Source organism: Nuphar pumila, chromosome 2, assembly GCF_984573655.1.
Source record: "Nuphar pumila chromosome 2, dmNupPumi1.hap1.1, whole genome shotgun sequence".
Taxonomy (NCBI): domain Eukaryota; kingdom Viridiplantae; phylum Streptophyta; class Magnoliopsida; order Nymphaeales; family Nymphaeaceae; genus Nuphar; species Nuphar pumila.
This window is the reverse complement of record NC_143250.1, coordinates 11,662,687-11,676,799: the sequence shown is the minus strand read 5'-3', so window position 1 is coordinate 11,676,799 and position 14,113 is coordinate 11,662,687. Positions and strand designations below refer to the sequence as shown.

At 38.4% G+C, this 14,113-nt stretch overlaps 1 protein-coding gene across 2 annotated transcripts in view; it reads left to right on the top strand.

Moving 5' to 3' along the window:
• Window positions 1-14,113, top strand: part of LOC149844763 (lecithin-cholesterol acyltransferase-like 4) — a 62,048-nt gene that overhangs the window by 22,474 nt on the left and 25,461 nt on the right. For both annotated transcript variants that reach the window (XM_089995258.1, XM_089995259.1), the window contains exons 4-5: window positions 474-609; window positions 712-763. In XM_089995258.1, coding sequence (XP_089851384.1) covers window positions 474-609; window positions 712-763 — 188 coding nt within the window. The remainder of the gene's footprint in view (window positions 1-473; window positions 610-711; window positions 764-14,113) is intronic.

Genomic DNA, 14,113 nt, shown 5'->3' with positions numbered 1-14,113 from the left:
ACCTGTCTGGGTATCCTAGCATGAATGAAATGCAATTCATATGTGATCTTTCTCTGGTAGAGGGCTGAGAAAAAAAGGTCACTGTCGGATGTTTCAATTTTTTTAAAGTTTTTGCTATGATTAGAATTGGTGCATGGACTGTTAAAATTCTATATGCTAATATGATGATATTGGATCTTATTCTGCACTTCCATCTGAAGGGAAAAAGCTATGGTGTTATTATGTCAAACATCGCATGAAATCCAAGTTTGTTTTGTCCATGCATTTATAATGTCTCCAGTTTGATTTTGTTCACCCTTATTTATTCTTTTAGCTTATTCTTTAAATAATTTGCAGGAAAAAGGAAAGGTAATTTACTTTGCACATTCAATGGAACTGTATTACTGTGAAAGATAAATATTATGACTTCCTGTGCTTATTATAGACAATGAAGTCTTCAGTTTTTAAACTTTGTCTGTTCACCCATTTTGCAGGCTTCAAGAAACCTTAGATCGGCTCTCTGATAAGTTAAAGTTGATCTTCGATTCCTCAGGGGGAAAGAAAATCAATATCATAAGTCACTCGATGGGGGGGTTGCTCGTGAAATGCTTCATGTCTCAGCATAGTGATGTAAGGATGCTATGCATGTGTCTTGCGGCTAGTCTTATTCATTAGAATATGTTTGTGTTGACATGTCATGAATGTTTTATTTATAAATCGTGCTTTGCACAGGTGTTTGAGAAGTATGTTAAAAATTGGATAGCTATTGCTGCTCCATTTCAGGGTATGTATAGCTTGAATGCTCGACATGTTTTTGTGTCATTTTGCTTTCTGTAATTCCCTTTTGGCAAGTGATCTGAAATTTTAACTTTTTAAGAACTTGGGTTTTTTATTTCAATTGGATGCACGATGAAATATCAAACTTGATGCTGTTATAGTGCTTTACTCCAGAAACATTCTTTTGATGGAAGCATCTGATATTTATTAAAGGGTAGCTTACTTAGTCAATGATGTTTCACCAAGGTACTTTATTGTGACAATGAAATGCAGCAACAAGAGATATGCGTGTTTTAAGTTTCTTTATTGTCCATAATGAATTTACATCAGTCTGTGGTAGTGTATAATGATCCTTAACAAGAACTATAGTTTTAGGGGTGGGAGAGCATGACACTTGAAGAATGTACCACATATCTGGGTTGACATAAAATGATCTGAATTGTGAAAGGTGAGTCCATGGCACAGACTTCAAAAATACTTGAAATTCAGAGCAAATAGGAAAAATTGGCTTACTTTGTCACTTGCTGAAAATTTCAATATAATTCAAAATCTAATGAACTAAGATATGCATGTGAAACATCACATACTCATTCTCTTTTTTGCAAAGAACAGGGCTACCGTGTGCATGTCTTGGTATATTATAATATTAAGGTTGAAATGTTTCAAGTTAAGCGGCTGGTATTACCTAAACATTAAAAAAATTTATGATCCAGGATTTTTTTAGTAGGCAAGCTGGGTTAGGCAAACCCTTAGAGGTGTATGTATTGAATGAATAAACATCAAATTACAAAGCATCTATCATAAAAAACAGTCTGATGGATTCTTTCCAACATTTCTCATAACCAGCTATTGCTGATCATGCCAAATGCCGAGTGGTGACATTACAACATTTATCAACGAGATACACTCAAATGCTCCAAAACTACATGCGTGAAATTTGATTTTTGACATTACGATATTTAAATGAGATACACTGTAATGCTCCAAACTCGGATTTTTGAGAAATCTAGGTCGATGGACAGTGTAATTGATTGTTAACAATGTGCACTAGGTCACAACTGGAAGATTAAATGATGATCCTGCTTTTTTTTGACAGAAATGATCCCGTTAAATATTGTATTTTCCTCATATGTATATATATTATGTATGTATATACATGTTATATGTATATATGTATATTATATATATATATGTATGTACATATTAGTTATAGTAGATTGTATTTGGAACTTAATGTATTTTTTATTTTTTTATAATTTATTTTTTGTATTTTAAGAGCTAGGATAGAGTCAAACTAGCCATTAGACTAGCTAGCCCTTTGGCTCTTTTGTATATATAATGGGATCTCCCCATTGTATCTCTCATTCATTCTTCTTGATGCATTTTCAAGTTAATAAAATATTATTTTTTACTTTGTGAGTGTGTGCTCTTGTGCCTTTGCGAGTGCTTTATTGCACTTGAGCTCTTGCTCATAAGTGGCATTTGTGCTCTTTCCTATTGTGTACCTTTCCATTACATGGTATCAAAGACTTGGGCTCTTGATCCTTGATGATATTGATTGATGTGCTTGTGCGATCGTGGTGCTTGGGGAGCTTGTGTGATCATGGTTCGTGTGTGTTTGTGAGCTTGTTGTGATCGTGTTGTCCCTCTTTTACCTTCATCCTTCCTCATTCACATCCTTTTTCTTCTATTTCTCTTCTTTCTCATGGCCATGGACGGCAAGGAAGTTGTCAATGTTCTTCCTTACAAACTCAACTCATCCAATTATGTGGTGTGGTCCAACTCCATGAGACACCATATATATAGAAGAGGTTTGTGGAGATTAGTTGATGGTTCCAAAAGGGAGCCTCATCTAATCCAAAAATTGTGAATGAGAAGACAATGGAACTTTAAAGAGATGAGAAGACTAAAGCCATTACGAACTACGAGAATAAATGGAAGGAGTCGAAGATGGGCCACTCAAAGGTTATGATGTGTCTCATTAAAAGTGTGGATGTCTCAGTGTGTTCAAATATTGCTAAATTGGATTATGCCAACCAAGCATGGGATTTTCTCAAAAGGATGTTCTCCTTGAGAGATATTGCCTACGATTGCCACCTTCAAAATAATGTTCAGACCATACAACAAAGGGAGATGACCGTTAGAGAATATTATGGCGCCTTCTCTCAACTTTGGGATAAAATTTCAATGTTGGAACCTCAATGCTCAATTGATATAGAGCTTCACCAAAAGCAAATTAAGGTGGATCAATTCTTTTAATTTATCAATGACCTTCACGGAATTTGATCAAGTAAAGGCATCCTTGTTAAATAGAGGAAGCATTCCGTCCATTGGTGAGACATTAGAGAAGTTAATTATGGAAGAGAATAGATTAAAGAATTTTGGACAGCCTAAGAGTGGAGGAGATTCCGTTCTAGTGTATCTAGACTAGGCTCAGACACCAAAACCTACAAGTCCCCTCACTTCTACAACAAAACAATGAATATAAAGGTAAAAAGATCATATGTCATCATTGCAATGAACCATGGCACACTAAACCCTATTGCCCCAAGTTGAAAAAAGAAGGAAAAAAGGTCAAGAAAGTTGCTACGGTTGGAACATATGAAGAATCCAAGGTGGGAAATGATAATGGAGCTACGTCTATTGGGAACATGCCACTCCAACAACTTAAGCTCTCTAACCACTTCTCAAGGATTTCTTATCCTTCATGGGGGCAGCTATTTCTTCTTCTTCTCCTCCTGGTATGACTCTTTGGCTATTAGATTCTGTTGCATCTTTTCATATGACCCAAAACAAGGATTTTCTATGAGAATGTCATGATGATTCAAGAGTTTATTTTCTTTTCACCGCCAATGGGACTTGTCTTAACATTAAGGGAACAAGTAATTTTGAAAATACCCATAGTTTTTGTGTACCTAATGTTAGGTTTATTCAAAAATTAAATTTAAACTTACTTTCCATTTCTTAAATCACTGACCATGATTATATGGTCACCATCTCATCACATGGTTGTTACGTGTAGATTTGCCAGTCAAAGTTCATTGGGAAAGGCCATAGAGGAGGCCTCTACAATGAATTTTCTTTATTCATTAAGAATGCATTTTGTTGTAATGCCCAAAATTTTGATGTAAATTTATGGCACAAATGTTTAGGACATCAAAGTGTTTAAAGCTTCTTCACTTTCCAAGTTTGGAAAATTTTTGTAATATTAAGGATTTTCATTGTATCGATTGCATTCTTGGTAAATGAAAGCTTTACCTTTTGGACAAAGAACATTTATGTCTACAATACCTCTTGAAATGATACATTCGGATGTTTGGGGTCTCGCACCAATTATATCTAAGGTTGATATGCTATGTCACATGGGCGCGGGTGCAGGGATTCGGCACTTCCAAAAAACCCGGGTGCGGGGGTGTGGCAGGGGCAAAAATGTAATATATATATATATATATATATATATATATATATATATATATATATATATATATATATATATATATATATATATATATATATATATAAGGGGGTCCGGGGGTTCCCCCGACGCGGGTTTTTTCAAATTTCATTTTATATACAGCTGCATGATAGCGCACCAGGTCATGTAGATCTGAGTACAACCCCAATATGATGTTATTTGAAATCCATGTCTAAGAATAATATGTGAGATTTGGATTAGAGATCTAAACAAATCCAATCCATTTGCAGCCCTAGCATTGGATGCTGGTTTGTGAGATTTTATTTCACAAGTTTATTAGTCTTCATAGGCCACGTCGATCTGTAACAAGCTCATGCTTAAGAGCAGATCTTGGTTACTGTGGCTTCTATCTCGTCAGGAGAACAGTGAATGCTAATAGCCAGCAAGGCTACCACCATCATATTATCATTTATTATGGAGAGAGAGCAAGGTTACCACCATCATTATCATTTATTATGGAGAGAGAAAATCCTTTACGAAAAAGAAGGATTTTGAAAAGGCAGGAGCAGCAGCAGCTGTCAGCAGTTTTTTTTTTTAAAAATTCCGCAGCCCATTTCATAGGGCAATTTAAAAAAAAAAATCCAAAAAAAATGGACCTAAATGATCTTGGGTGCGGTCAACGCACCCAGGATTGGGTTGACCGCATCCGCACCCGCTCCCGTGTTGAGTCGCGTCGACGCGGGTGTGGCACCCTGCTAGCCGAATCCCTGTGACATAGTTGATATGCTTATTATGTTATCATTGTGGATGACTTTACGAGATATAATTGGATTTGCTTTCTTAGGCATAAATCTGAAGTTTTTAATACTTTAAAAACCTTTCATAATCTTGTAAAGAATAGGTTTGAAAACAATATTTGTAATTTTCGCTCAGATTCAGCAGAATTTTTTTTATAAAATGAGTTTAAAAGGTATTTGGACTTAAATGGGATTGCTCACCAAAGATGTTGCCCACACACACCAACAAAATGGACTTGCAAAACCAAAACATAGACATATTGTTGAAACTTCAAGGACATTACTCATTTCAAACAGTGTACCAAAATTTGTTTGGGTCGAAGCTGCACTGACCGTTGTCTATCTCCTTAATAGATTGCCCTCAACTTCACTCAAAAGTATCTCACCTATTGAAAAGCTTTTCAAAATCACTCTAGATTATCACAGACTTAGAACCTTTGGTTTTAAATATTTTGTTTTGTATAACAGGCGAAAAACTCTCTCCCAAAGCTATACCCTATGTTTTCTTGAGCTATGCCAAAAAACAAAAGGGATATAGATGTTTTGATCTCAAAATGGATAAATATATGTTTCTAGAAATGTGATCTTTATTGAAAAGGAACCTTATTATGATTTGAAAAAGCCTAAGAAAGAAACTAAGTACTCTTTCTTTTTTGACCTCTTGTCCAAGAATATTGATTCTAATGTTTGTGATGAATGCATGGATGTTCATAATGTTAATTATTATAGTGTTGAAAATATCAATAATGTTGTGGTTGATGAAGAATCTTAAGATACGTGTTTACAATATTCTAGACGTAGTCCTGAGAAACCTCCGTGTGCCTTAGAGAAATATATGAACAATCAATACCAATCTACTATTAGCAACCCTAAATCTCAAGTCATATTAGAAAATCAAGAAAGAAGGAAAGAGGGCAACGACACAAAGAGAAAGCAAGATGTAGCACTTCATTAGATGAAAAATAAGAAGATACAACAATAAAAGGGGTCGACCCCCATACCCTACGGGTACAAAGACTAAAAATCCCTTATAACATGATTACAATACAAGGAAAGAAAAATTACAGGATTACCCTCTTAAAGAATAATATGTACAATAAAGAAGGGTTTCATATTTTAACACTCCCCCTCAAACTTGAGATGATGCTAAGGGAATCATCTCAAGTTTGGATAGAAATGTCTGAAAATGCAAAAGAACCAAACTCTTGGTAAAAATATATGCTAGCTGCTCTTTTGAGTTCACTTGCTTCAAGGATATAACTCCATCTTCATACGCCCTCCTAGTAAAGTGACAATCTATCTCAATATGTTTTGTCCGTTTATGAAATTCTAGATTCTTTGCAATGTAATTGCACTCATATTATCACAATACAAGGTGGTTCTTTCACATTCTGCAACACCAAATTCTTCTAAAAGCCATCTTATCCAAATGATCTCGGCTGTCACTTGAGCAATAGCTCTATATTTCACCTTTATAGTAGACAAAGCAACATGTTGCTTTTTGCTTTTCCAAGAAATCAAAGCGCTCCCAATGAAAACACAAAATCCGCTAGTCTAAAGACGATCTTTAGTAGATGATGATGAGAAGAACATTCAAAAGTGCATGATGTCTTGCATATACCGGATGATTTTAAGCGCTGCAACAAGATGGATTGAAGCGGGAGAACTCATAAACTGACTAACAACTTGAACTGCATAAGTGATGTTAGGCCTGATAATGGTCAAATAAATCAAACTTCCCACAAGTTGCATGTAAATCACCGAATTCTCAAGCTTTTCACAATTAATGGCTCTTATTTTAGCATTTGCTTCCATTGGACTAGTGACTTTCTTGGAATCATCTACGAGTCTAGCTTTTACCATAAGATCAATTGCATACTTATGTTGTAACAAAGGAAAGCCTTGTCTTTGAGTATACAACAACAACAACAACAACGCCTTCATCCCAAACAATTGGGGTCGGCGATATGAACCAAAAAGAAAATCATTTTGGGTCCTCCACATGAATCCTTCTCCTCCAATCATTTATACCCAATCATTGATGGAGATGTAAATCATAGGATAAAAGTTGGGTGGATGAAATGGAAGAGTGCAACTGGAGTGTTGTGCGATCGTAGAATGCCATTGCGGTTGAAGGGAAAGTTTTATAGGACGACTATTAGGCCCGCTTTACTATATGGTACGAAATGTTGGGCTGCCAAGAGACATCAGATTCAAAAAATGAGTGTAGCTGAGATGCGTATGCTGAGATGGATGTGTGGAAATACAATAAAAGCTAAGATTCGGAACGAGGAGATACGTAAGAAGGTAGGTGTTGCACCCATTGAAAATAAGATGGGAGAGAATAGTTTACGGTGGTTTGGACATATTCGACGAAGGCCTAATGATGCTCCAGTTAGAAGGATGGAGAAATGAGAAAATATATTAGTTAAAAGAGGTCGGGGTAGGCCTAGGAAGACATGGATGGAGGTGATAGGAAAGGATATGAATGCTTTGAACCTCACCGAGGACATGGCATTGGATAGAAATGAATGGAGGAGAAGGATTCATGTGGAAGACCCAGAATGATTTTCTTTGTTGGTTCATATCGCCGACCCCAATTGTTTTGGGATGAAGGCGTAGTTGTTGTTGTTGTCATGTCCTGAGGTTCAAAGCATTCATATCCTTTCTTATCATCTCCATCCAAGTCTTCTTAAGGCCTACCCCGACCACTTTTAGCTAATATATTTTTCCATTTCTCCATCCTTCTAACCGGAGCATCATTAGGCCTTCGCCGAATATGCCCAAACCATCGTAAACGATTCTCACTCATCTTATTTTCAATGGATGCAACGCCTACCTTCTTACGTATTTCCTCGTTCCGAATCTTATCTTTTAGTATGCAACCTCTAAACCAAGAACGTACTTTAGATGGCCCAGATCCCTCATTTAAAAAATGTCAGCCAATCTTTTCTTGGTATCAACTATTTTTTGCTTATCATCTCCTGTGATGATCGTATCATTAACGTACAAAAGCAAGATGTACTTTTTTTGAACAATGGAGCATACAAACAAAGTAGGATCATGATAACTTGGATCAAAATCAAGCGATTTCACAGCTAAGCTAAATTTTTTGTACCAAGCTCTGGGTGCTTGCTTAAGCCCTTACAAGGCTCTCCTTAACTTGCAAAATCTACCCTGAGCGTCTACATATCCATGCAACAACTCCATATACACCTCATCTAAGTCACTATTCAGGAATGCATTTTTACATCTGACTGCCAGGGATTCCATTGCCTTATCGTAGCAACAAGCAGGGCCCTAATCTATGTCACATGGACTTGCCAAATAGGCTGCCATACCCCTGTCGATGCGACATGATGTGGGTGCGGCATCCTGTCTGGTCAATAAAACCTGGGTAGTGATGCACAACGAGCCGAGCTAGCTCGGGCTCGGGATCGACCCGTTTAAGCCTAGCTTGAGCTCGTTTGAAAAATAAATGAGCGGAGCTTGAACAAGCACCTAGTGCGATCAATAAACCTTGGGTAGGGATGCACAACGAGCTGAGCTAGCTCGGGCTATGCTCGAGCTCGTTTGAAAAATAAATGAGCCGAGCTTGAACAAAGGTTTAGGCTCAGTACACATAAATGAGCCGAGCTTGAACAGGTAGTCTAGCTCGGTTAGGCTTGATAAACCCGATTAAGCTCGGTTCACATAGTTATATAAAGAAATTAGATTTTATATATGTATATTATTTTTCTTTACATAAGCACAATAATAGGTTACCTTAGTGGGTAAGTCTTTGGACTCTTTTAAAAGGTGCTTGGGTTCAAATCCCACCACTTACGTTTCTTTCTTTTGACATGAATTTAAAAAAAACTTTGATTTTTTTTTATAAATGTGTTCAGCTCGATTCGATTCGATCCCGGGCATAGGCTGTTGAACAACCAATTTTCGTTCTCGAGCCGAGCCAAGCCAGCCCAAGCTCAGCTCGTGTGCATCCCCAACCTTGGGTGCGGTCAACCCGCACCCAGGTTTTTATCCAAAATGGTCGGTCACGAGTCGGGTTTGAGCTCGACCCAAGCATGGACCGACCTTGTGCGGACCCAACTTGTGTCAAGTACCGAGCCTGACTCGGCCTGACTCGTTAGCTCGTAAGGGCTTCGTACAACAGACCGAGCTGAGCCTGAGCTCGATCCGAGCTCAACAGGCACAGTGAGAGAGACTTTCCCTCTCTCCTCCCTCAATCGGGAAGAACGAGAAAGAGAGAGGAGGAGAACGAGAGAGGGTGAGGGAGAGGGAGTCTTCTCCCCTCAATCAGGAAGAACGAGAGAGGGCAAGAGAGAGGGAGTCTTCCCTTCTCAATGAGGAAGAATGATAAAGAGAGTGTAAGAACAAGAGAGAGAGAGAGGACCTCCTCTGCCGTGCTCCGCCACCGCCCAACAAGAGAGAGAGAGAGAGAGAGAGAGAGAGAGAGAGAGAGAGAGAGAGAGGTGGGGCGGGGCTCAACGGGTCGGGTGAGTCCGGCCTATCCAACCTTTTATATATATATATACATCCACTGTAAAATCCGAAAATTTTATAAAATAATTCAAATTGGGCCTAGATCCATATTTCGGATCTAGGACCCATAAAGGGGGTAATTAGGATTAATCGATTTAAACCTCGATTTAATAAATAAATAAATAAAATTTTAAGTTTTAAAAAAATTAATCTGAGGATCCACAGTTGGATCCATTCGGATCCAACTTGTGGATCCATATTTGATTTGGGGCCGGGTTACGGGTCTCGGGTCCGGACCCGAGCCGCGCCCCATGTATCAGCCTTTTAAAAAAAAAAGGGGCAACCCGATAAGGGTTGCCCGATAAAACCTAACAGGAAAGGAAAGGGGGGGAAGGGGGGGTTACGCAGGGCGTAACCGACCTCCCCCCATCTCGGCTAAGAAGGAGGGGGCTTGGGGCTGATAAAGGGGGGAGTGGAGAGGGGGGGGGGGGGTCTCGCCCTCTTCACTCAGTCCCCCATCTCTCTCTACTCAGTCTCTCCCTCTATCCCTCTCTCTCTCAGTCGGTGTGCGCGCGTCGGAGGAGAGGAAGTCGCCGGCGAGCTGCGGCAACCAACAGTCACCACAGGCCATGGCGAGGACTTCCTGTCACGGCAGCAGCAAGGAGCGTCAGCCGCGGCCTTACCCACGTGATTTCAGCCTCCGATCGCCGGAAAAGCTTTAAAAAGGTACGATGCTCCTTGGAATCGGGGTGAGGAATCGAACAGGGGTTCGATTCCATGAGGGGATTGAGGGGAGGATTTGGGGATTAGGTTGTTTACCCCATTTCGAAAACCCAAACGATTTGGGAATTTACTGTACCTAACCCTAAACTGAAGCAAAGTCCGGCCCAAATCGATTTGGGGATTTTCTTGCCTAACCCTATTTTGCAAAAATCCCTAGCCCAAACGATTTGGGGTTCGACTGTGGTATCAGATTAGCCCTAGTCGTGGGGTTTCCGATTCCTTGAAATGGATAACCCCAAGTTTGGGGGATTTCTGTTTTGGAACCCGATAACCTAAATACTGAAGTGAAAGAGGTAAGCAGAATCTTTTTATTTTGGGTGCTAAACCATATGAAAGAATCTGTATTTTGGTTCAAGTAAATTTTTGTTTCAGCAGGATGCCCAGTTTCAACGTTAATTGCTACAGAAATCTTGAGTTTTATTTAGGAAATAAATTGGTAAGAGTTTCATGAGTTGTTGGTTTATGCTAAGCATTGATTGATTTAAGATGATTCACAGGCATTGTTGATTTCATAAGAATCAATGTTTTGGATAGGTGTTGGAAAAATTGTATATACAAAACTGATCCTGTGCTTATTCATGTACCCATTTCATTGATTTGAATTTGATAAGCCTTAAAAAAAATCGAGTCCCTATTGAAACAAATGGAAATGGAGTCTGCAGTTTTTGTAGTATTAATATATTGAAGTTACCTTGTATCTTGATGAACTGCATGAGCAAATTCCACCTCTGGTTTTAAGTTCTAAGCAAATATTTATTAAAGTAGTAGATTGTTTCTCTGAGCCAACTTTTAAAGAGTGATGGACAATTTTTACACTTAAATTGTATAGCTGACTGAGTTATTGTCAGCTTATTGGTTGCTGCATCCTCAGTCTTTGGAGCTTGAGTATTTCTTAGGTTACGACTCAAAGATTGCTCTTAAGTTGTTAATGGACTGTCTTAGGCATTGGAAGTTTTATCTAGGCAGATATGGTCTTATTAGAGTTATGAGATAAGAGTTGCTGGTTAGCAAATCAAGAGTTTCCCTGACATTGTGTGGGTTTATAATTTACTGGTTGTTGTATTTTAGGAGTTTAGCCTACATGCAGAAAAATGCCTTGTTTTGCTTTCCTAATTAGTTATAAAGGATCCATATCACATGATGCACTTCACCTCCTAAAGGATGCCTACAATCGAAGAATGACTTGCTTTTGCTGACCTATAGTGAACAAAGAAAAAGGGACTATGCAATGTTTTGGATTAGAATTAAAGTCAGTAACTGTTCCAACTGACTATGTATGTACATATAAATAATGTCTTGGTTATTATTGTCATTGCTAGAATTATAAATTTGAGCTGTAGGTGTAAATTTCAGAATGTGTAAGTGTAAATTTTCATATAAAAGAATCGTTTCGATGTAAGAAGGAATTCAATTATTATTTAAGAACTGCATATGTGAGGGTTGTTTCATGTTGAACTGAAATGATAATCCTATCATGAAACTGCATCTGTGTGGGCTTGTTTTCCTTTCACTTATGACTTGATTAAGGTGTATTCATTTGGTTATTGTGATATCAAAGGGGATGTCTATGCCAGTAATTATGTAAATGTTGTTTTGCTTTTCATCATACTAGTTGTGAAACCTTGAATGTGAGCATGACTTGGTTATTGATAATTCTTCTTGGGTAAGAATACTTGAGTTATGCACTCACACATTCAAAGAAGTTACTTTGATTTATATCTGTATGTGATGTAGGTGACACACACATAGAGGAAATGCATCTGTTTAATAAACGACATGCATATAGTCGAATTATGATTGTATGAGTGCATATGCTTTTGGCATTATTGGCATAGTGTTATGGGTAAACACTACTTGGTTTTATTATGTGATGCATCGATGGCCTAAATGGACATCATCGGCCTGGAGAGCCGTGGGTTTGGTTTTCTGTTACTTATGTTTTTAACTGCATCACTAAAACCACATAAGATGGTTTGACACATTACTACACTGTTCTAGTGGTTTATACGGGCTGGAGTCCCGAATGGGTCCCTGCAAGGGAGGATGCGGGGTTTTCACTTTACTTTTGCATGTGTTGCAAACTTAAAGAAATGGACTTAATAATAAATATAATGAATAAGAACAGTGTAATATACATTCTGGGATATCTCATCTGGAGTATGAGAATCTTAGATATTCGGTCTTGGGGAGACTGTGAGGATACAAAAACTCCGTGTGCGTGGTTGCCCCTGAACCCGATATTGAGGTTCTTCTCCTGGCCACAGTTTTAGGGAGAGTCCGCCACTTTACCCGGGAGTGGTGTGTTAGTCACAACTGTGAGTTTATGGTACCAAGGAAGTGACATATGTGGGCGTGGGGTGTCCCTTGTGTCCCCGACATTAGATATGGAGGTCTAATGTTCCGATGGATGGTGCTGTTTCCTGATATCGGTCGAGGGCTAAGTTGGAACCCAGTAATAAAATACAAATTGTGTGTTAAGCTACCTTGGGAACCTACTTGACCTCGGGGATTGTACCCGTTTGGTGTATCCGCGGGCCACAGTAATTAAAAAGAGGAACTTAAATATGTGTGCATTTAATAGGGCATGCATATGGAAAGATGGAACATAAATGAAAGATAACAGAAGAAATCATGCATTGCACATCATCATGCATTTTTCTGTTATGCATTAGATCATGCATGTTTGAATCATTCTTGATATCATGACATGATTTGGTAGTAGCATATAATTTACTTTGTGAAATCATGCTGCAAGATTTGATTATTTAGTTCTTGATATATGACCCTGCTTTACTGTTCTTGACTGGTGAGTATATGCAATTGTTGGTAGTTATAAATATTTGAATATTGCAAACTTTATATCTGCACTCACTCAAATCACTGTATGAAATCTTATCCATGTTATTTCTCACCTGGTTTCTTTAGAAGTAGCTGTGCTCAGAATTTCGGTTCTGATACCCTACTTTGTTGGTTTTTTACAGGATATGGTGAACAGTGAAGTTGGATATGCATCTGGGGATGGATAAGAGTCATACTTGAGCTTGACGGCTTCAGAAGATGACATAGTAACTCTGTTTTTGCTTCTTTTAGTTCTTTTAATTTCTGCAATTGTTACTTTATTTTCAGTTGAATAAAACCTTGTCTTTGAAATTTTCTTACTCATTAATAAAAGAGTTTTAGTTGGTGGATATGGATGATGATTGCAACTTCGTTTGTGTTGGTTGGGCTATCCAATGGAAAGTGGAACTGTGAGGACCCCAGATCTCTGGGAAGGTTTTCGCAACTCTTAGAAAAAAAAATATATTCTGCATTTTTAAAGGGTCTGGATTGGGGTCGTTACACCCACCTACAACCCCACACCCATACCCACACCTATGTGACATAGATCCTAATGGTGGCCATATAAGCAACAAGAGCAAAAGTTTTTGCAAAGTCGATTTTGAACTGCTAGCTATACCCTGTTGCAAGTTGCAACCAATCTGGCCTTGTACCTCTCAATTGACTCATCTACTTAGGTCTTTATCTTGTAGACCCACTTGCACTCAATCGCATTCTTACTTTGTGGGAGTTCTACAAGATCCCATGCATGCATCCTCTCAAGTGCACTAAACTCCTCAGCCATTGCCTCTTGCCACTCCTCTTTAGAAGATGCCTATGCATAGGAGTTAGGCTCAACATAGGAGTAGACAAAGTCCAAATAAACATGATGTCAAGGGGAAAAGGAATCATATGATACAAAATGAGTAGGAGACATAGAGACGCTGGAACTTCTACGTGCCCGAGGTGGAGACAATGAAGGCACAACTTTAATCTTGGGTGATCTGAATCAACTAGAAGAAAATCAAGATTGGCCTCTAAGTTGCTTACATCCTCTATTTCT